The sequence below is a fragment of the Tachypleus tridentatus genome, chromosome 13, assembly GCF_004210375.1.
Source record: "Tachypleus tridentatus isolate NWPU-2018 chromosome 13, ASM421037v1, whole genome shotgun sequence".
Taxonomy (NCBI): domain Eukaryota; kingdom Metazoa; phylum Arthropoda; class Merostomata; order Xiphosura; family Limulidae; genus Tachypleus; species Tachypleus tridentatus.
In genome coordinates, this window is record NC_134837.1 from 212,315,696 (window position 1) to 212,340,767 (window position 25,072).

Consider the following 25,072-nt stretch of genomic DNA (forward strand, 5'->3'; position numbering starts at 1 on the left):
AGTGTAGACAAAAAAAGACTGAAAAAACCGTTTTATTTGAAAATAAATACAATGCCTTATTGTGCCATGCGGAATTTCCAGAAATAACGCAGGTGGTAATCCTCAGGCCTGTTTGAAACCTGGCAGGGGTTATTCAATATGATACCGTTTTATTTTCAAAATACAATGGATACTTATTTCTATACATCAATAAGCAAACAGAACTGTCGATCTGTTACTGTACATGTTTTTCCTGATTTAACGAACGTTGTAGCTTCAATAGTAGCTTAATTTAATTAGTTCATGAGCTTAAAATAAACTGTTGCTAAATTCATCAAATGAAAACAATTTAGAAAACAAACCCAACAATTATCTAGTGTAAGCTAAAAACCCATTGTTTTATTACGTGTTAGTGCTAACAGCTCTGGATTGCCAAGAAAAAAAGAAAGAAGGGGTGATATTATGTCCAAACCAATTACTATTGATTTTTTAAGCCAAGATACGTAACAGCAACTTGATCTTTTTACGTTTTGTTTAACAAGTAACAATACTGGTTGTGAAAATTTATTTACACGCTCAGATTTAGACTTTATTTTAGTGAACTAAAAACTGAGAAGTTCTGTTTCTACAGATATGAGTGGAGCACATCCCCCGCAAACAGTGTCTCCATCTAGCTTGACCATTCCCATCACTATTGCTGGTGGGGTTTCATTATCAGAAGCCCACTTGGGTTCCAGTATCCGTCAGCTGAGTAAATTAAAACGGTTCTTTACAACGTTGCAACAGTTCGGGAGTGACATCTCACCTGACGTTGGTGAGCGCGTGCACAGTCTAATCCTGAGCTGTTTGGTGAGTGTTTAGAATACTGAGAGATTTTATCCGAAAGTTTAGGATCATTTGGAACCTAGTAAATAGTGTTTAATGTCCTCATGAAATGGATGGTGAGTATTAAAATACTAAGTATTTTTGTTACAAACGTCATTTGGAACCTAGTGAATAGTGTTTAATGTGATTTTGAGATTAATGGTTAATGTTTTAGCGTTATCATAAGTTTAACACTGAGAAACTAGTACAGTTTTATTAAGCTCTAACATTTTGAGATTAGGAGGAGAATTTTTAGAATTATCCTTGTCCTAGTAGTCAGTATTTAGTAAAACATTTTGCACTTAGAGATGAGCGCTTAATAACGCCTTAAGATTACTGATTAATGCTTAAATAACGTCTGAACCTTTGTGTAACTATCGTAAAGTGTAATTTAACGGTTCATTCAACATAATCACCAATAACTTGAAATTATCCGTTTTAAAGCTAGATGTCTTTAGATTAGTGAGTTTTAAACTTAAAGTAGTATTTTCCTAAATATCAATATATTGAAACTTCTGGACAATAAAGTAATGTTTTAAAATAAAAAAAAAATATTCGTTGTGACTTTATATTTAATATTGTCAAAGTTTAATGTCCACTTAGCTGGACACATTTTCTTATCTCTTGCAGAATTCTTCTGTAAGCATTGAAGAATTTCACCAGAAAATACAAGATATTACAAACTATCCTCTTAGATCATTCGTTATTCCATTTCTAAAGGTACAGTATAACATATAGAAGTAATGGAACCTTTTGTACCGTTTTGCATATTGTATCATACTGAGCATCGGTTTGAATTTCGCGAATATTTAGAAGTAATAGATTAGAGAGAAAGCAGCTAATCAACACCACCCGCCGCCATCTCTTGGATTACTCTTTTATCAACGAATAGTGGGATTGGCCGTAACATTATAACACCTCCACCCCTTAAAGGGCGAGTATGTTCAAAGACAGGAATACGAACCTGCTACCTTTAGATTGCGAGTCGAGCAGCCTAACTGGGGCTTCATCTGACCACACCAAAGCCCCGTATTGATTAATACTATGTTATTATTGCCCTTCCCCCTTCTTGTTTACAATTAACTCTCAGTATATTGAATCGATCGGAAAATACTGGGTGGAATAACTCGTTTCTTATGTAAACCACAGAGGGAAAAAAATCTAACAGTAATTAACTGTATTAATTGCAACATTGTGTGTTTATGTGTGTGGGGTGACTCCTTTGGAACCAGAAGATTGGTACTGTAAACTAAATTGAATTCTAATAATAATAATAATAATAATAATAATAATAATAATAAAGAGTTTAGTTATTACCTTCAAAATCCGGCTTAAATAAAATTAATTATTATAATACATTTGCTTTATGTGATTCACGCCATGATATTTACTGTCCACGAAAAACCTTGTAAATTCAGTCCGACGCATCCCAGCCGAACTGTCGAGCCCTGCTATTCAACGAAAGATCTCTTCGGCACTGAATAAGGTAGATGTAGCATTGAAAGCATATTATAACATACTTTCCTATGCTTTCATTCATAGGTTCTTAAAACCATTAGAAACCTTGTATAAAAAAACAAGTAACCAGTTTGTTACTTCAATTGTTAAAAAGTGTTTAATACCCTAATAATTATCCGTCGACATGACCAGAGATTTAAAGTCTTATACGTTTGTTATAACTTTCCTAGAAAATTTTGGTTGCTTGTTTGTGAATTTTGCGCAAAGCTACACGAGGGCTCTCTGCATTAGCCATCCATAATTTAACAGTGTAAGGCTAGAGGGAAGGCAGTTAGTCATCAATCCCCACCACCAACTCTTGGGCTATTATTTAACTGACGAATAGTGAGACTGACCATCACTTGAAAACGCTACGACGGGCTGAAAGGGCGAGTATGTTTAGTGTGACGGGGATTTGAACCTGCGACCATCGAATTAGGAGTCGAGTGCTTTAAACATCTGGCCATACCGGGCCTAATTGTGTATATGAAATAATCGTTGAAGCTACAAAGTTTAGACAATAGTTGCTTGCTGTTCTACCATCTGTATCAGCATTTAGAGGGTGTATACAGTGTATATGTTTAGTGTATACAGTACTTTGTCTTATCATCTCAGTTTGGCTTTTCCTAGTAAATGTACCTTTCATCTTTCTGTTTTGATCGGATTCTGACTGTAAGACAGTGACCATGAGGATTTAGTGTTTGGTACAATATTTTTAGTGAAAAACGTAAAAAACGGGTTATATTTAACCCCTCTTTTCTCTCTGTTTCTCTGCAGTCTCATTTGCCAATGTTACAAACCGAAATCTTGCACTTTGCTCGACTCTCTAAACAGACACCCCAGCAGTACTTAAGACAGTATGAACAGGCTGTTTTAGACTCTGCAGCGCACCCTAGTGGCGAACCGTTCGAGATATTTCAACCTGACATCAAGGAAAATAGAAAGAGGCGTACGCCATCCGACAGGTGTGAAATATGTATTACGTTGGTTTAGCGTTTCTTTGAAATTTGCACGACATTAAGAATTAACCTCAAAATTGTGAGATTTATGTAACGTAACTAAACAAACGTGTAACTAGGATTTTCAAAACTTTTAAGAACAAAAACAAATATTTCAAAATAATTTCAACATATTTTTGGTGTAAAATATTTATAGGAGAAATATTTTGAATTTTAATTAAATATTTTTTCCTATTTTGATGCCTTTTGTGTACTTTTACAACATAAAAAGTAAAAAATAATCAGAAAATATATTAAGATATGGATATTAAAAATAACTTAATTAAATTCGTGATATATTACTGAAGTGTATTATGTAATATGTTAATATGTCAATAACACAGGTCTGCGAATTTAAACTTCATAACAATTGTTTCAGATTTAATATTGGATTTTCAATAATTCTGCTACGTAGATTTCAAAAATAATATTACTTCTTTCTATCACCTGAGGATATTTTTACAAACCGGGGAGAAAAACTCTTATTCAGATCAAATTATTATTTCGTTTACCAAAATGAACATTTTTATTATTATCTTTATTACATTCGGGTTCCAGAACAATCGGTAAGGCTCTCACGTCGCGATTGGTCTAGAGAAATCTAAAGCTCATAGTTGTCAATATTTTAAACATAACAAAATGTGACCTGATTGCAATGAAAGTGATTCACTTATGTAAAAGTACATATGGCAATTTGTTAAAAATCTGTAGGTGATGGAGAAAAACTGATATCCTTTTCGTCCAGAAATTACTGTAGAACATGTAAATATTTCAAGACAATAAAACTACCGCACGCTTGTGTTATGGTCATGTGAGTCACTTCCAATATTTCCAAACGTTGTTGCTGCACATTTTGGTTAAAGTTACCTTAATATGTGGCGACTGGGAGCAGTGAGGGCGATTAGAGTGGAACTTACTTTGTCCAACTTTACTATTTATTTCAAGGGAAGTGTTGACTGGATTCTCAGGGTATTTTTACGATATTAACTTTAGTGGCTAAAGTTTCGTAGATGATGTAGTTTGTTTTTCATCTTACCTGAAATCTCTGCTTACTTATCTTCAAAACCTATGGAATCAGATGGACGTTTTTTGTTCATTAATTTTTAGATACGTGAAACGTATAATATTAAATTTTCCTGCATAACCCAATGTTCGAGAAAAAGGAACTACAGGAAATTAGTCTCCAATGGTTTGGAATGATTAGGGACACTTGAAAAATTAAAAAATAATTCTGGACTCATCTATGGTTCAATGAGATTCAGTTGAACTACAATGTTAAGCTACAATTTGACTACATTATATTTGTCCTCAAGCCACAATTTTCCGTAGTAGGGTGATTAGAGACTCTTAATAAATTAGAAAATAATTATGGATGCAGTGGTAATTCTATGAAATCCACTAAGGTTATGATGATAAGCTATAATTGGACTACTTGTCTACACTTTATTGGTTTTCAAGCCATCAAATTGGAGATTACGAATGTCTGTATTTTAGAGTAATTTAACCCTAAATCACCTCGTTTTGTGAAATATTGAAAAAAATATTTTGATTAAAAGTTCAATTTTTTTAATTGGAAATATTCTATAGAAACAGCGCCTCCCATCGTTATACAGATCGGGAAGTCCACGAGCGTCTTGGCAGTTTCTCTCGTTTTCAAGAAATTTGTTTAATTTTAAATTAAATAACAAATCCCCCCAGTAGCACAGTTGAATGTCTGCGGACTAATACCACTAGAAACAGGTTTCGATACCTGTGGTGGGTAGAGTACAGATAGCCCGTTGTGTTTGTGCTTAATTCAAAACAAACAATAAATAAACAAAACTATAATCTATAAGATGAAAATGGTATGTGCAATAGCTCTATAAATTATCTTTGAACTATTTACTACAAATTGAGCTAGAATAAAATATTGAATAAACAGGGTAGTGAGGGAAGATTACATGTCACACTTGCCTCATGTAAATGGGGAAAATATTAAATAATTTCTTATTTAAAAAATCCAGCAAAAACGTATTTTTGTAAATACTCTGTAGAAATACACTATCCACGATTGGTCTGGAAGTTTGATTTCTAAACCGTCTTCAAAGTTTTTGTAAGTTGTTCCTGAATAGTTTTTGTCTACTCAAAGAGATAAAAAGATGATAGATTCTGTCTTTGTAATTTAAGATTGTAATATTATATGCGTTTATTTGTTTAGTGAAATTAAACGACCAAAAGAAAACGGTTTTAGTGACACGAGCTCTGAGGGTCCTTCCCCAGTTAAACGCCACCATCCTTTTCCCAATACTTCTGTTGGTTCTCGACTTAGCCCAGTGATAACGGCCAATCACGTGAGTGCTAACATGAACCTCAGATTAGAAGATTCCACCAGTGTGTTCAGAGCCAGAGAAAGAGAACGATATGAACGTTACGAAAGTAAGAAATGAATTCATTACTTAATTCATCTACATGTTCGTACAGACCTACCCTAACTACAACCTTCAACCCTGAAATCACCGGGTTGATTAATTCTATCTAATGTACTATTACAGTTTCTGCCCTCAGTGGTTCAACGGGAACTCTGACGGCTTACAAAAACAAAAAACGAATGTTTCGATACCACTGGTAGGTAAAGAACAGATAGCCCATTGCCTAGCCTTTTTACTTAATGAAAAACGGTTAAAATTCCAACATTAAGTTTACAAATGTTTGTTCTTTTAACTAAATGTTAACAATGCCATCAGTTAAACATTCCTTTTAAACCAGATGATAGAACATGCACAACCGTATTCGCATTAACGTTAAGATAAAGGCACACTTGTAGTCACACGACATTAACAGTGCAAAAATAGTCTGTTTGGTTAGGGAAATGGGTTTATAATAAGGAATAGTTTAACAGAGAATATGAAGCAACTAGATTAACTCCAGTATCTAGTAGTATGTAATACCATAAAAGAATTTGCGAGTAAACCAAAACTGACGGTTGAAAGAACATTGATTCAACTCAGGTTTAATTATTTTAATGTTATAATTTCAATTTCTGTGTTGTGAAGTACACTTACACAATTGGCTATTTGTTTTGTGCCCACCATGCGTATCGAGACTTGATTTTAGCTATATGAGCCCTCAAGTTTAACATAATATCACAGTACTTAAGAATATAGTTTAGAAAAAAAATAAGATGATAAGAACGTGGGTTTATATATATCTATATAAGAATGTGTGTGTGTGTGTGCATATACACTGCTGGCCAAAATCTTAAGGCCAATGAATATAAAGAACAAATATGCATTTTACGTTGTTAGACTCAACCACTTATTTGAGTAGAGCTTTGAAAGACGAACATAAGAAAATGGAAAATAAAAATAAAAAACCTTTTTAGCATTTAATAGGGAAAATGTGAACACTATGAAATTAGCCTAAATACTAGCTGGTCAAAAGTTTAAGACCATACTGAAACGTAGCGTTAATCGGTAAACACGTAACGAAATTTAGTCATTTGTGTTCAAGCATTAGCGTTGTCAACATCTCCCACTGACATCTCCTGTGTTACGCTGGGTAAAAACATGGTAAAGGTTAAAAAGTTCACAGAGTTCGAATGTGGCACAATTGTCGAGCTGCAAAAGCAAGGCCTCTCTCAACGTGCCATCGCTGGTGAGATTGAGCGTAGTAAAATTACTGTTGAAAATTTCTTAAAAGACCCTGAGGGATACGGAACGAGAATTTCAAGTAGTCGGCCCAAGAAAATTTCGCCAGCGTTGAGCAGGAGAATTCGAGGGGTTGTCCGGCAAGACATCAGCCGATCGTCGAACCAGATTGAGGCCCTTACGGACGCAGCTCAAGAACAATAAGGCGGCATCTACGAGAGAAAGGTTTTAAAAAAATCGTAAAAGTCTTCAAAGGCCACGCCTCCTTCCACACCACGAAACAGCTCGGTTAAACTTTGTTGAGAAGCACCAAACATGGGACGTAGAAAAGTGGAAGAAGGTTTTGTTCTCTGATAAGAAAAATTTAACTTGGATGGTCCAGATGGCTTCCAACGTTACTAGCACGATACAAATATCCCACCGGAGACATTTTCTACACGACACAGTGGAGAAGGTTCCATCATGATCTGGGGTGCTTTCTCCTTCCATGTAACAATGGAGCTTCAGGTTATACAGGAGCGTCAAACAACAGCTGGCTACTTTGGCATGTTGGAGAGAGCATCCTTATTGACTGAATGACCTTGCTTGTGTCGAAATGGCTGGATCTTTGAGCAGGACAACGCTGCAATCCACAATGCTCGCAGGACAAAGGACTTTTTCATGGCGAATAACGTGATTCTTTTGGACCATCCAGCGTATTCGCTCGAACTGAACCCCATTGAAAATGTTTGGGGGTGGATGGCAAGGGAAGTCTATAGAAATGGACGTCAATTCCAAACAGTGCATGATATTCGTGAAGCCATCTTCACCACTTGGAATAACATTCCAGCCAGCCTCCTGAAAACGCTCATATATCGACCATGCCACAGCGAATGTTTGACGTTATTCGCAATGACGGCCGTGCAACTCACTACTGAGACCACTTGTTGGGCATTTCCTACCCTGTTTAGGACTTCTTTTTGGTATGGTCTTAAACTTTTGACAAGCTAGTATTTAGACTAATTTCATAGTGTTCTCATTTTCCCTATTAAATGCTAAAAAGTTTTTATTTTTATTTTCCCTTTTCCTATTTTCATTTTTCGAAGTTCTACTCAAATAAGTGGTTGAGTCTAACAACGCAAAATGCATATTTTTTTCTTTATGTTCATTGGCCTTATGATTTTGGCCAGCAGTGTATATATATAATGTGTGTGTATATATATAATCACGCGTGTGTGTGTGTGTATATATATAATAACGTGTGTGTATATATATATATAATAACACGTGTGCGTATGTATATATAATAACACGTGTGTGTGTATATACATAATAACGCGTGCGTGTGTGTATGTACATATAATAACGCGCGCGCGCGTGTGCGTGTGTATATAATAACGCGTATATATATATATATTTATGTTTTCTAGGAACGTTTCAAAGGGAAATTTCCGATGAAAGAGATATGGAAGATGAGTGGAGGAACATACACACTGTGAGTTATAGAGTTACTTGATACACACTGTGAGTTATAGTGTTACTTGATACACACTGTGAGTTATAGTGTTACTTGATACACACTGTGAGTTATAGAGTTACTTGATACACACTGTGAGTTATAGTGTTACTTGATACACACTGTGAGTTATAGTGTTACTTGATACCGACTGTTAGTTATAGTTACTTGATACACACTGTGAGTTATAGAGTTACTTGATACGCACTGTGAGTTATAGAGTTACTTGATACACACTGTGAGTTATAGAGTTACTTGATACGCACTGTGAGTTATAGAGTTACTTGATACGCACTGTCAGTTATAGAGTTACTTGATACACACTGAGTTATAGTGTTACTTGATACACACTGTGAATTATAGAGTTACTTGATACACACTGTGAATTATAGTTACTTGATACACACTGTGAGTTATAGAGTTACTTGATACACACTGTGAGTTATAGAGTTATTTGATACACACTGTGAGTTATAGAGTTACTTGATACGCACTGTGAGTTATAGAGTTACTTGATACGCACTGTCAGTTATAGAGTTACTTGATACACACTGAGTTATAGTGTTACTTGATACACACTGTGAATTATAGAGTTACTTGATACACACTGTGAATTATAGTTACTTGATACACACTGTGAGTTATAGAGTTACTTGATACACACTGTGAGTTATAGAGTTACTTGATACACACTGTGAGTTATAGAGTTACTTGATACGCACTGTGAGTTATAGAGTTACTTGATACGCACTGTGAGTTATAGTTACTTGATACGCACTGTGAGTTATAGAGTTACTTGATACACACTGTGAGTTATAGTTACTTGATACGCACTGTGAGTTATAGAGTTACTTGATACACACTGTGAGTTATAGTTACTTGATACGCACTGTGAGTTATAGAGTTACTTGATACACACTGTGAGTTATAGTTACTTGATACGCACTGTGAGTTATAGAGTTACTTGATACGCACTGTGAGTTATAGAGTTACTTGATACGCACTGTGAGTTATAGTTACTTGATACGCACTGTGAGTTATAGTGTTACTTGATATGCACTGTGAGTTATAGTGTTACTTGTGATTTCTCTAAATAAAGAGATACTTCTCATTTGGTAATGGTTTATGATGAGGAAAAATGGAATTTGCTGATGAAGAGAAACACAGTTTTATTTAATAAACAAACAAGTGTCACTGTGATAAAAACCTATAAACTGTATAGATGAAGTAAAAGTAGCGTATCAGTGACCATTGTCCAGTTATTCACCTATATAATAAAAACCTATAAACTGTATAGATGAAGTAAAAGTAGCGTATCAGTGACCATTGTCCAGTTATTCACAATATAATAAAAACCTATAAACTGTATAGATGAAGTAAAAGTAGCGTATCAGTGACCATTGTCCAGTTATTCACAATATAATAATAACCTATAAACTGTATAGATGAAGTAAAAGTAGCGTATCAGTGACCATTGTCCAGTTATTCACAATATAATAAAAACCTATAAACTGTATAGATGAAGTAAAAGTAGCGTATCAGTGACCATCGTCCAGTTATTCACAAGATAATAAATTTAGTATTCCGAAAATTGTTTAGTTTCGAAATCTAAGTTCAAGATCGGTCAATCAACACATGTTATACTAGTTTAGGAAAACTCCACTCCTTATCATTAACCTTAATTAATTTCATCATCTGGGGTAATGTAACAAATTCACACTGAGGTTGTTTTTTTCCTTCACGTTTACTAACACAAACCCAAATAGATTCAATCACCTCGCTATAATATTTGATATCCTCAATTTCAACAGGATGCAACTCACACTTTACAAACAAAGCCACTCTTCCACTTTCTCTACAACCCTAACCATGTTGAATAACCTATAACCATGCACTTCAAGGAAATATTTGTCATAAGAATTCTTTATATTTAATCATGTTTCAGTTATTCGCATTAAATCAAAATCTTTTGTTCCTACTATTGCCCTAAAGTTATCTAACCTTTATACTTTTAGGATTATTATAGTAACAACTAAGCCTATTCTTAGAACTACTTCCGTATTTCATTGTTATGCTAAACATTTTTTCGGGTCCTCACTACTATCTTGATTTTTTCCCTTACAGCTGAGTTAACAGTTCTTGCATTTTAATATTTTGTATCTGTTTAACAACCTGAAACTTGATTTCATTTAACCAAACAATGAAAATCTCATATTAAAACTTTCAATTTGTGTGCTTGTTTGTGTTTAATTTCGCACAAAGCTATTCGAGGGCTATCTGTGCTAGCCGTCCCTAATTTAGCAGTGTAAGACTAGAGGGAAGGCAGCTAGTCATCACCACCCACCGCCAACTCTTGGGCTACTCTTTTACCGACGAATAGTGGGATTAACCGTAACATTGTAACGCCCCCACGGCTGAAAGAGCGAGTATGTTTGGCGCGACGGGGATGCGAACCCGCGACCCTCAGATTACGAGTCGCACGTCTTAACACGCTTGGCCATGCCGGGCCCATTAAAACATTCAATGGGTTTGTTTATTTGTAGTTAAGTACAAGGCTACATAGTTAATTATCTGTGCTGTGATCACTACGAGTATCTAAGTTTTTAGCATATAAGTCTACAGACTTACCACTGAGCCACTGTGGAGTGGGACTTTTCAGAGACTTCCTGTCTTTGGTACAAATTTACCGAAATCTGTAAGTCCACCAGATTCATTCATCTCACAAAAGGCCTCATTGCAAAACACAAAAAATATCAGATCCGTTCTGTTTCAGATTAAATTTTAACAAGTTTGATCCGCAATTCAAAGACGTGTCTATTTTGGTCCTTTTCTTGTAAATAGATGTGCAGAAGATAAAAACATTATCCATAACGCAACTAACGTAAAAAAAACTGACATCAGTAAGATTTCGTTTCGATATTGAATCACATTTTATTTGCGACGAGAACAAAGTGATCTTTCAGAGTTTGAAAGATCTGATCGTTCACCATGAGTAGTACCAGAACCCTCCAAAAAGCTTTTGAATTTCCTGTGTTTGAGAGTACGGTTCCTACGCCTAATCAGATTAATATATACTCTTCAAAAAAAGAAACGCAAAAGACAAAATATGAAACAAATTGTTAACAAGTTTATTCCGGGTAGTTCTGTATGACATGTGTGAAACTTTGCACATTCACTGCTGAACATCCAAAGTCAGCAAAGGCGAAGTCCACGCTCACTAGGTGAAGTTTAACGTCACTCAACGTCAATAACGAGTATGCCCCCATGAGCATCAATAACTGCTTGGCATCTCCTGCCCATGGAAACGATGAGATGACGAATCACATCCTGTGGAATGGCTGTCCACTGAGCCTGCAAAGCTGCTGCAAGCTGAGGTACAGTCTGAGGTTGAGGTTGTAGCCGTCGCAGACGTCGGTCCAACTAGTCCCAAAGATGTTCGATGGGGTTTGAATCTCGTGATCTGGAGGGCCAGGGAAGAGCGTTGATGTTGTGGTGTCTGAAGAAGACAGTGGTGAGTCGGGCTGTGTGAGGACGGGCGTTGTCATGTTGAAAAACGTCGTTGACGTTCACTATGATGGGTTGCACATGGGGCCTAAGAATCTCATCAACGTATCGTTGAGCCGTAAGATTCCCTCGAATGTGCAAAAGGTCTGTTCTGGCATTGTAGGTGATGGCAGCCCACATCATGACGCTGCCACCACCATATCTGTCAACATCCTGCACACAGTTTGCTGCAAAACGTTCACCTCGGCGACGGTAAACACGGGGCCTTCCATCCTGCCTACGAAGCATAAAACGTGATTCATCGCTGAACCAAACATGCCTTCATCGTCGATGAGGCCATACCCGATGTGCCCGAGTCCACTGCAGCCATGCTTGACGATGTTGCTGGGTGAGGGTGACGCCTCTGACTGGACGTCGAGGTCGGATTCCTGCATCTCGTAGACGGTTGCGTACGGTCTGATCGGAAATCCTACGCAGCCCTGGTATGGTTGAAGCAGTAGACGTCGCAGTGGTGGTCCTATCCCGAAGGTAACGTAACCGGGTGTAGCGATCTTGTGCGGGCGTGGTCACACGAGGTCTGCCAGATCGTGGACGGTCACGAGTTGATCCATGTTGTTGGTGACGATTCCATAGCCTTGTGATGGTGCTTGGGTGGACATTCACAGCTCTGGCAACATCTGATCAAGATTCGCCTGCTTCCAAGCGACCAATGGCGTTGTTGCGTTGTGCTTCAGTCAGTCTTGGCGTAACTGTATTGCGTGTCGGTGGCTTAACACTGCGCTATGGAAACCGAGAACCCGTCACTTTTATAGGGATTTTGCACATGTTGCACTTACAGAACATGCAGATCTCTCAAACAAAGTTATTGGACACGCATGCGTTTTGGCGAAAAATCCGATGTTTTCCTCCGTTTTCAAAGTGCACAACTTTTATTGTCATTTTGGTCTGACAATCAGTGCCTTAACACGTGTAACATCACATACTCTGAGCTTGTAACGTTATTACATATATTTCTCTTTAAAATAACAAAAATATCCCTTTTGCGTTTCTTTTTTTGAAGAGTATATCTCGCAAAATACTCCATAACATTTTTATTCGTGTATTCTTGATGACGATAAACCCACTCGACATAAAAACGCGTCTCAGAACGGCTGGTATGGGTACTAACACTTTTATTGACCTGAGAGATGACCTAGGAAGCCCGAAACGATGTTCTCTCGTTATCAATAAAACGAGATATCTTCAGGTTATCAAAGATGACCTAGGAAGGTCGAAAGGTTATTCTCTGCTTTATTAGTAAAAGTGTTAATACCCATACCAGCCGTTCTGAGATACATTTTTATTTCTTAATGGTTAAGCACAAAGCTACACAGTAGACTGTTAGATCTGTACATACATGCATCGAAACCAGTTTTTTAGAGCTGAGCCACATGGGGGGAACTCCATGACACAAATTGGTTGTAATAAAGAATAACAGATAGTATCTTGCAATGTAAGATTTCATATTCAGTACCGTCTTTTGTCTTCAGTAAGTCGACAAGTCCAATAATTTGATTGACAGTTTATTTTACAACCACTTGTATACTTTGCAAAATCGCCATATTCTTTTAATATATTTCTTTTATCTGTTTGTTTATTATAAATGTTCATCGCTTTTGTAGCTCCACGTATTGAAGCCAAGTGTAAGAGCGCATTAGAAGAATTGCCCGGCACAGTTAGATGGTTAAGGCATTCGACTCGTAATCTGAGGGTCGCGGGTTCGAATCCCCATTCCACCAAACATGTTCACCCTTTCAGTCGTGTAGGCGTTATAATGTGACAATCAATTTCACTATTCGTTGGTTAAAAAAGTAGCCCAAGAGTTGGCGGTGGGTGGTGGTGACTAGCTGCCTTTCCTCTAGTCTTACACTGCTAAATTAGGGACGGTTAGTCAGTTCTTTCAGAGATAGTAAACGTCTGACTGGTGTAGGTTACATCTGTCCTCTCGTACCATGCAAGTAAAAAACAGTAGAAATGTTTCCGGATTGTATTTTATATTTTTTCATTAACTTAATTTGTTGTGTCATTAAAAATGTTTCGAAATTTCCAGCCATTTTTTCATTACCGAAAGCTCGAGCCAATTTTCTGGTGTGCTGTTTGATTAATTGTCTATCATAGAATGATTTCTTTTTCCTTTCTGCTATATATTTATATATATAAAGAAACAAAGAAAGAAGCTGTCATGGTTGTAGTTTGATTCGTCGTATCTATCGTAAACAAGTTTATTATGCTTGTCCGACTTACTTCTAGGTCCTTCATCACTAAAATTCTTGATTCTACTGCGTACTTTGAATATTTTTGTTCGTCGAAAGAAACACAATGTTTTTTTAGTATGTTCCTAAGGACTGTAGTTAACCTTTATGTTCAACTATGTAATGTTCCCTTTTCTAACGTTCTGAAAACTTCCTGCTTCCGCTGTTTGTCAAGATCCGTACCTGAGAACAGCTGGTATAGATATTAACACTTAATACACAGTATAAAACAACGTTTCGACCTTCCTACGTAGTCTTCAGGTTAACAAAGAGTTCTCAACTGACCGTTGTCGGGCACATGTCTTAGGGACGAGAGTATAAACAGGTACGGGATTGTAGGGGGCATTGCAGTTATATGTCAGATTATTAATTAGTGTAGACATAAAGGTGTTCCTTTATATTGGTTTCATTTTGGTTTTAGTTGTTGCATAAGTAAGGATTCTTTAATTTTGCGTTTGTTTATATTTGTTTCCCTACTTAGTATCGGGTGTTTTCTATTATTATGTTGTGTTTATTTGACTTGCAGTTTTCAAAAACGTGTGAAGGTGTTTGTATGTGTGTGTGTTCTTTGAATCTACTTTCCATTTTTCTGCTTGTATCTTGGGATTTCTTGTTGGTCTAGATGTGTGTGTATAATGTTTTCTACGGTTTGTGGAGGAAACTTATTGATGTTGATGAAGTATTGTTTTATTTTGTCTAATTCATCGTTAATTTTATCAGGTGAACATAGTTTTATAGCTGTGTTTATTTGGTTTCTTAGTATGTTGAGTTTTTGTTTTGTTTCATGTGCTGAGTCTCAAGGAACGTATAATCCAGAATGAGTGATTTTCCTATGGATTTCTCTTTTGAATTGTGTATCAGTTCTAGTGATCTTGAGGTTAAGAAATACTGTTTGGTTAATTTTTTCCTGATCACAGGTGAACTTAATGTTGGGGTGTATCGAGTTAACGTGATTGAAAAACCTAAGTGTGTGTTCTGTAGATGTGAATCCAACAATTGTATCATCAACATATCTGTACCAGTATAGTGGTGGGTGTAAGGCCGAACTGATCACTTTTGATTCAATCTGTGCCATAAAAAAATGTTAACGTGATTGAAAAACCTAAGTGTGTGTTCTGTAGATGTGAATCCAACAATTGTATCATCAACATATCTGTACCAGTATAGTGGTGGGTGTAAGGCCGAACTGATCACTTGTGATTCAATCTGTGCCATAAAAAATGTTAACGTGATTGAAAACCTAAGTGTGTGTTCTGTAGATGTGAATCCAACAATTGTATCATCAACATATCTGTACCAGTATAGTGGTGGGTGTAAGGCCGAACTGATCACTTTTGATTCAATCTGTGCCATAAAAAAATGTTAACGTGATTGAAAACCTAAGTGTGTGTTCTGTAGATGTGAATCCAACAATTGTATCATCAACATATCTGTACCAGTATAGTGGTGGGTGTAAGGCCGAACTGATCACTTGTGATTCAATCTGTGCCATAAAAAAATGTTAACGTGATTGAAAAACCTAAGTGTGTGTTCTGTAGATGTGAATCCAACAATTGTATCATCAACATATCTGTACCAGTATAGTGGTGGGTGTAAGGCCGAACTGATCACTTGTGATTCAATCTGTGCCATAAAAATATTTGCTAGAACTGGTGACACGGAATTCCCCATACTAAGGCCATTTATATGTAGGTAGTTTGAGTTATTGAGCATAAAGTTAGTTTTGATGGTAGTGAATTCTATAATGGTTGCTAATTGGTTGCTGGGGATGTGTATCAATGGATTGGGGTCCTGGATATAAAGTTTTAAATCTGTGAAGAGGGAGATTAATCAAAACTGGCCCAGTAAGACTTTATGGTTTAGTTGATTAAGAATATATTTAAAGTTAAAAGAGTCTTTGATAAAGGATCCGGCTGATATTACATATTTAGAAAATGCCCACGCTATATACTTACAGAGGTTGTAGTTAAGTGATTCATAGGTCGACATTATGGGTCGTAGCGAACAATTGAGTTTGTGAGGTTTGGGGTTGCCGTACAGTCGTGGTATGCGTGAGTCGGTCTTTTGTTTATAAGAATAAAGGGTTTCTGAGATTGTGTTGCTTTTTCCGTTTGTAGTAATATTTTGTTTAATTGGTTTTCATGAGTTTTTGTTGGATTTGTGTGTATTACTTTAAATGTGTTTATATCTGATAAAATGTTCATTTTTTGAATGTATTCATTAGTGTTCATTATAACTATAGCATTATCTTATCTGATTTCGTTTTGCGTGAATATTATTTGAAAAAGTTATTTAAGATATTTTGAGGTGTTTCAGGGAAATATACGTTTTCAGTTCCACGTATATGCACGTGCTAATGTGTTTTATGTCATACATTGTTGAAATGGGCATTCTTTGATGTGCCACTATAAAATCCATCGCAATCCGGATACGTAACTCGTCAGTTGGTCAGTCTTTCTCTGACCAGTGGCGCAGGAGACAACTCGTCAAGTTAAAAACTGTTGTTTACCTACTGAGCGATAAGATTTACCAAACAACTATAGATGTGTTTCTCGCCATGATTTTTAGAAGACTTATAAAAGTATGTATTTTTAGTTTTGACGTCACACACACACACACAGACCCCACATATATATGTTAGATGTACCTCTGCAGCGCCCCCGAAAGTGTTTTGTTTCAAGAGTAAATAACATCAACATTAAAAGTGACGAATATTTTTATTTCTTGGTTTTCAACTTCATACATCATGCTGTGCTGTAGTCTACTGAGTGCATAATTTTTCTCATGATTCATGCCGTGCGCATGTTTTACTGATGTCATGACTATGTAAACCGTAACGTAAAGCGTTCTTTATGTGACGTAATTTTAATGTCTACTGACAGACAGACAGACAACGCACTACTGTATACTTGTGTGAGCGATTAAAACAGCTGCTCCCTAGAGGCAAACGTTTTTAAATAATTAAGTATACGTTCACAAAATTAGTGAGTGTTGTATATATATGTGTAATGGTTCAGATAATCAAAATATTTGCTAAAAATTAATTTTTTAATGGAAATTATATATATATATTTATACATTAGGTTTTATTTTTATTTTCGGAAACACTGGGTGACGTATGATTGTGATATTGCTTTATAGATGTTGAACTGCATTCTGGGAATGGTGGAGAAAACGAAACGTGCTCTAGCGATTTTGCAGCAAAGAAGTCACGTGGAATGGAGCGACTGCGCCCACTGGGGCCGAAGACATTTAGACGCCGCGGAATTTGATTTTACAAAGCAAAACAATGATATTATGACGCAGTATAAATCAGCAGAAGAGCGGGTTTCGGAAGTTCGTCGAAGAGCAGGTTAGTATGGTTACTGTACATAAGAGAAATTAGATTATACATTTAAGTTGCACGTGTTTTAAATGCTGAAGAAACTCGTATCTTAAGCCTTATTTTTGTAGCTATTATTTTAGTTTTTCTTCTTATATGCAACAACAACTGGATCATGCTATAGTGAAGTCCAAGTAAAACCATGATAACCATTGGTTCAGCGGCAAGTCTGAAGGCTTATAATGTTAAAAATCGGGTCTCGATAGTCGTGATGGACATGACGCAGAGATATAGCCCATCGTGTAGTTTTGTGCTTAACAACACATGAACAGAGTTCTAGATAATAATTATTTTAACAAAGGTAAATGTGCTTTATTCTAAAGTTATAACTAACCACAGAGGTGAATTAATAAGATGTAAAGAACATAATTGTAATTTTAGTATATTTTGCTTAAATTGTTCTCCCAAAAGTGAGAGTTTTTGAGAACTGTTGTGAACAACATGTTTTCTATCAGAAGAAGCTGTAAACGAAGTAAAACAACAAGCAGTTGCCGAACTGAAGAAGGCAGTTTCTGTAGCAGAAACCAAAGCCAGTGAACTTGTCGCGGTGGAAAGAGCGAAAATGGAAAAACTTATATCAGAAGCAAGACGCCAAGGGACCGAAGAAGCCATGGCTTCCATTAGTAAACAGGAAGATTCCAGAGACGTAAGCTATTTAAAAGTGTGACATTCAGTTAAAAAAATAATAAAATTGAAACACCGAACAAATTTAAGTACTTAAGCATCAATCACACTGCACAATAAAAGCTATCCTGAACATTAACCACCAGTCACACTCCGCAATATAAGCTATCCTGAACATTAACCACCAGTCACACTCCACAATGTAAGCTATCCTGAACGTCAACCACCAGTCACACTCCACAATGTAAGCTATCCTGAACGTTAACCACCAGTCACACTCCGCAATGTAAGCTATCCTGAACGTTAACCACCAGTCACACTCCGCAATATAAGCTATCCTGAACGTTAACCACCAGTCACACTCCGCAATATAAGCTATCCTGAACGTTAACCACCAGTCACACTCCACAATATAAGCTATCCTGAACGTTAACCACCAGTCACACTCCACAATATAAGCTATCCTGAACATTAACCACCAGTCACACTCCACAATATAAGCTATCCTGAACATTAACTACCAGTCACACTCCACAATATAAGCTATCCTGAACGTTAACTACCAGTCACACTCCACAATATAAGCTATCCTGAACATTAACCACCAGTCACACTCCACAATATAAGCTATCCTGAACGTTAACCACCAGTCACACTCCACAATATAAGCTATCCTGAACATTAACCACCAGTCACACTCCACAATATAAGCTATCCTGAACGTTAACCACTAGGTATATTCTACAATATAAGATATCCGGGACGTTAACCACCAGTCATACTACCACAATATAAGCTATCTTTCTGTGTTATGTTACGTACTCTTGCCTTGGTCACATGGATGGCTTTTGCACCGGCCTTTATGTTCGTAGATTCTTACCCCTTTTACCTAAGTCGTTGTAAGTGAAGTACTGCGTTTTATGAGTTGTTGCAAAGCTCTATGTGGATGTTCCTTGATTACCCTGGTTCATCCATTCTGCTCTATTTCTGAATGTCATTAAGTACAAAAGATATTAACTGGTTGGAAATTCTGAATTCCTGACATAAACACATAGTTAAGATTTGACTATGTAAACGTCGTAAATTGGTGTTATATAGCAATTAGTTTTCGGTGGTATCGAACTACCTACAATACCGCCAAAATAATGTGAAAATGTAGTTCTTATACATCCTGTTTCACTGGGACTTTATACAGTCTGTGGCTAACACGTGACTTGTTGATTTGCATAGTCAATAATTAAACAAAAACAACATATTCAACCTCTTATATAAGCTAACACCATAGCGAAAACTAATGTTTTCATAAGACTAAGTTATACGACACGACAAAAACAAAAATGTAAATATTTACAAACTTGTTTACTAGATCGCCCCCCATTGTCTCATCGATACGTCTGAAGGCTTATAATGCTAAACAAATAGTTTCTATACTGGTGGTAGGCACATCACTGATAGCCCCTTTGCGCTTAACAACAGATTTTCGTCTGTTTGTTTATGGTTAAGCACAAAACTACACAATAGGCTATCTGTGCTTTGCCCACCACAGGTATAAAAACCCGGATACAATAGGAGCTTGATACGTCAGAAGATGAATGTTAACGACTTTTCTAACCTCAAAGTAAAGGTTAACAAATGATATGTGTGAACAAAATTTTTGACCAGTTGAAGTTAAATTTTAAATTTCTCAAACGCCTTTAAAGAGGCTGTTTTCTAGCAGCCTGTACACGTCACGAAAAACAATTCACTTACGCAAAATATTAAACCTCGAGTACAGATCTGAATATTGAACCCAATGATGGTCAGTTAGCTGGCATATTTCTAACAAACGCAAAACAGGATTTGATCTTCATTTTTTTCAACCTAGTGGATATTGTAATTAAAAGAAGGAAGAATAGTGTCTAATTTACCCCTTTTTTTTTTTTAGAGTTGTTGGAACTGTGGAAGGAAAGCAAATGAAACCTGTAGTGGCTGTAATACAGCGCGATATTGTGGTACATTCTGTCAACACAGAGACTGGGAAAACCATCATCGAATCTGTGGGAAAGGAACCTGTGGATCTCAAGCCACTTCCAGCACCACCGTTTCTCCTGATCCATCCAAGGTCCCACAGACCTCAACAAACACATCACTTTCTCCGGTGTCGTCTACAAACCTGGCTAAAGGAAGCCCAGGCTCTAAAACAATGAGCAGGACCGAAAAACCAAATATTTCTTGGCCCCAAAAATTTGAGAAAGATTGACAAAGCAACAATTTTCTGACCCGAAAAGACTGTGCAGGAGAGAGAGAGAAAAAAGGAATTCCTTTCGCTACTCTCTTCCCCCGGAAAAAACGAACCAACAAAACCAAACGCGTTAAGCATGACTTACAAACAAATAAACCACTATTTTACTCAATAGTATTAGACCAAAATTGACAAATCAACCGTGTTTTGGTCCAAAAATAGTGACTAAGGTTGACCAAACCAACCATTTTCTGAAGACTGTTTGTTCAGGATATTGTCAAAACATGTTGTATTCGGGGTGTTTTATCGTTCACTATCGTACTGCAGCTGTACCAAGCATTGAACCATTGTTTACTTGCGATATAGCAGCATTAGGCCCTCTGATGGCAGGAATGTGCTTTACAGACTAAGGCTTGCTCAGTGAGTCAGTACACCAAAACCTAGGTTAATATATATATATTCATTAGAAAAAGACTACGTTTATATACCTGTAGCAATGTATATACTTTTAGGTGTAATCATACGTTTTGTTGAAGGTTATGTTCAATAGGGTAAAAATTCCCTTGTTTAGAAACAAACAAATTGGTAGGTGTTCTTAAAAATTACACTACTAAGATGTGAGACTTACTTTTACCAATTAAGAAGCAACTGTTCTAAAAAAAAAAAAAAACCTGAACGAGAAAATTAGCCGTAAATGGTAAGGCAGATCTTTCAAGGATATTTTAATATCATTCTTGAGTCTCAGGTAATGCATAAATAAGACGTAAGAATATGTGTAGAATTGATTATTAGTTCATTCTTTAAGATTGCGAACGCCCTTTATAAAGCCTCTATAATTATACAGCACTGGTAGAGTAAGCCTAAAAAAAAAAAAAAAGAGGGCATCCCCTCGTAAATCGCCCAAATAACAATAAAAATAAAATAAATGCGAGAAAAGGATCGATCTATACTAGTCGTTATTACTACTTATGTATAAAGTAAAAAAAAAGGAAACCTGAGAAGAAGTTATTCTAAACAACTAGTAATTTACCCCTTCCCCCGTATTAATCTCATTTTTTGAAAGAAAAATCGTACAAAAATATGCTTAAATACCCTAATTAAGAGATTATTTTTTAATTTATACTCTTGTGACAGTTTATATATATTAACTAGTCTGTTGTTTTGTGTGGATCTAGTTGTTGACCGTTTTTATCCAGATTTTTACTTATTTTACAAATAACCAAAGTGCGTTGTAAAACCAGTGTGCAAAAACTGGAGAACGTACTTTTTATGTCTTTGCATTTTAATGTTAGTACACAGCAAGTTCCGATTAATATTAATCTCAGAGAATTCTATGAGAATAATTAATTGTTTGTATTAAATGTCGAATGACTTCTTTTTTTTTTTATGAGGGTTACGACTAAATAGTATGTAAAAATATGCGTACGCCTGTGGTTTTCCTCTTATAATGATATATCGGAATATACGCACTTCTAATTTGTGTCAAGAGATGGCGCTAAGCAAATATTTATATTCGGCTTTGGATCTGAATATTGCGTTTTGCGGGATGAGATTGGTAGTATGAACATTCGTATTTAACAGTATTAATGGAGGTCTGGGTACATGAATACGCATATTATTGTATTTGACTTTTAAATATTTCAAAATACTTACTTTCATGATCAGATGATGTTAATCTTTTTCAATGAAGACGGATGACAAAACAAGAAACTATTCTATTTACAAGGTTCGATCATTTCGGAAGATACTGATAATAACGGTACAAAATATTTATTAACTAAAGCTAACAATTAACAACACTGTAGATTTAGTCAACCAATATATTTGTAACACTTTCTTCAGAGCTCGTTGAAGATGGAATTACTGTTTTCCCAAACGTTCGAACCTTGTAAATAAAACGTTTTGTGTGTTGTCAACCATCTACATATTTATTATTAGACTTCGTTTTCTTCATCGCGAATGCTCATTGTTTTATTTCTGGTGACGTGATCAGATCATAAATAGGGAAAAACACTACCCCTAGCGGTAACCTTGGTAAGATGGTAATGACATCTAAAAACATGTTATAAAAACGAAAGTTTAGTATCATTATTACTTAGTTTTCCAACTCTTGGAGCTAGTTGATTAATCTTTACATTGCTTTAAAATATCTTTCATGTTACGAAGATTGAAGCTGACTAAAGAAACAAAGAATGCTACATTTCATGAGAGAATGACCATGTAGCGACTTTATGTCTGAGTTTTGAACTTTGCCCTGAAGAGGTCGCATTGTTTGGATTTTGTTTTTAAGAGTTTATAATGAATCCACGACGACGTTCTTAGCGCCGCCTATTGCTAGTCATATAACAGATACAAGAAAGAAACGTTCACTAGGTTTTAAAAATTGTTATTGTTATTTATACTAGGTTGTTTACCTCAACCATAATTCAACATAAAGTCAACAAGTCAAAGGGTTGAGAATCAATATTAAATTTTAAATATTAAAATGATCTGTAACACGTGAATCTGCAGCAGTTACCTCTTTGGTTTTTGTTATCGTATCTGGTATTTTGATATTCTTGACCTTGAACAATAATATAGTTGGTTTTTGGACTAAACTGCTAGGTCAGAGACCCCTGGGGCTCGAGCACAGTCAGTCATCTTTATTTAGAACTGTTAGGAAGGACAAGCACTCATTAGCATCCGCCGCCTATTCGGCTACTCTCAACTGACCAACGGACTTAAATGCCAATTATAAAATCTTTAAGAACTAAAAATGTTGTGCGATTTATCGCGGCTCAAACGTTGGCTCTTAATATTCGTGTTGTGTTTTCACTTTCATAGTAAAGCCACATCGGGCTATCTACTGTGTCCACCGAGGGGAATGAAACCTCTGATTTTAACTTTGTAAATCCAAAGACGTACAGCTGTCCCACCAAAAGCACCCTTCGGATTAGCTTACCCCTAAACTACGAAGCGGGGCAGAATATTTTAAGGGGACCAAGCTGAAATTGATGACAATTTTTAATAAAAATAGTCATTAAAGCAAATCAAATGTAGTGGCGTTCATGGAATTTTTATGTTATTATTATTCTATTACAAAAGGAGTTTACATATTACTTTTCAGCTTGTGTATATAATAATCAATATGCCTAGATTTCAAGAGGACCGGTCCCCCTCATTTTATCCCATCTTGGATACGCCACTGCACCCAACCCCCTCCGTTATGTCAATGGAGCGGAGTGTTGTTTTTTGTTTTTTTTTACGAATCCTTATTTTAAAAAAATCTAATTTTGGCAGAATATTCTAAAGAAAAAATAAATCATTGATTTTTTTTTTCTCTAGCATACTGCATATTCGCTGAAGTATAACCAGCTGGAAACGTAAATCATCGTATGTTTAAATCACAGATGTGAACTCGGTAATCTGAACGTGTACATGGGATCTTTACTGGTATAGCGAATCAAGATGTTTCACTTATGTTTATAAAATAACTTAATGATTTTTTTCATCTCTTTAGTTGTGCCTACTCAACACTAAAACGGCGGAAAGATAATATTAATAGGATTGTCACGTTTTTTTGACAATGTCTTTCCTTTTCAGATAATTCACTTTTCCCATGGTTGTCTTCCTAATGAGTCACACATCACTAGAAAGCGCTCCTATCGCTTATTTCAAAGTTATATTGCAATGTTCTACTTTTTAAATCTGTCATGAGGTATGTGAACGTCCCTTTAATGAGTTTGAAGTATTAATTAATAGCATTTCAGCCCTTCCAGTTAATTAATAGTCTTGTAGTTTTAGCGTAATGTGGTAAAAAAGGTGTGGCGGGGCATACTGAAAACTGCCTTAATATAGATTCCAAAGCGACGTTCACTTCTTGAGTTGAGGAAAGCTTGAACAAGAGTAGTTTCAGTTTTCTTTCCCCGTCAACATCCATAATCTGACATGCTAAATTATTTATAGCTGTACACGATTACCATGGAAACTTGGATTGTTGTCAATCCGTATTATTGACACGTTTGAACCAATACGTCAATAATGTGTTATCGATATAACTTAGCATATAATGGTAATATAAATATCGTGTTAACCATATACTGTATCTGTCATGTCCCAGCTGGCCTGTGGAGCTCTGGTATTGCGCAGAAAGGCCTTGTTGGCATTGAATAACAGATATGGTGTGCTTAACATATTGTACACAGTCTTTCTTACTTTCACTTATAAGTTCTTTTTAAGAATTATCAACGTTATGTTATTGACACGTTTTCAACATTATGTTATTGACAGGCGTGTAATAATATGCCAATACTATATTTTCCAACAATGTATTACTGACCATTAACGGAGAACTTAGTAAGTATTATTGTATATAAAATAAGGTCTTGTTTCCAGTTTCACGATAAAATTAAACACTCTAGTCATTTCACACCAAAGTTCAAAAATCTCATAACTAGAATCACAGTGTAGGAAATACTTGTATCTGGAATACAAACTTTGACAAAAGCTTGTAAAAATAAAAATTACAGCCCCTTTTCCCAGTGGCTCAGGTTATAATGCTAAAATCCGAGCTTCTATATCCGTGGTAAGCAGAGCACGTATTACTCGTTGT

At 36.0% G+C, this 25,072-nt stretch overlaps 1 protein-coding gene across 6 annotated transcripts in view; it reads left to right on the forward strand.

The window, feature by feature from the left end:
* LOC143237942 (protein CBFA2T3-like) overlaps positions 1-21,188 on the forward strand; it is a 48,044-nt gene extending 26,856 nt beyond the window's left edge. For 4 of the 6 annotated variants that reach the window (XM_076477710.1, XM_076477712.1, XM_076477715.1 and 1 more), the window contains 8 exons: positions 611-828; positions 1,474-1,563; positions 3,118-3,305; positions 5,536-5,753; positions 8,374-8,438; positions 17,396-17,606; positions 18,092-18,282; positions 20,185-21,188. In XM_076477710.1, the coding sequence (XP_076333825.1) occupies positions 611-828; positions 1,474-1,563; positions 3,118-3,305; positions 5,536-5,753; positions 8,374-8,438; positions 17,396-17,606; positions 18,092-18,282; positions 20,185-20,499 (1,496 nt within the window). In that variant the 3' untranslated portion in view covers positions 20,500-21,188. Of the gene's footprint in view, positions 1-610; positions 921-1,473; positions 1,564-3,117; positions 3,306-5,535; positions 5,754-8,373; positions 8,439-17,395; positions 17,607-18,091; positions 18,283-20,184 lie in introns of those variants that run through there. The other 2 variants (XM_076477711.1, XM_076477716.1) reach the window with 2 other exon arrangements.
* The last annotated feature ends 3,884 nt before the right edge of the window (positions 21,189-25,072 follow it).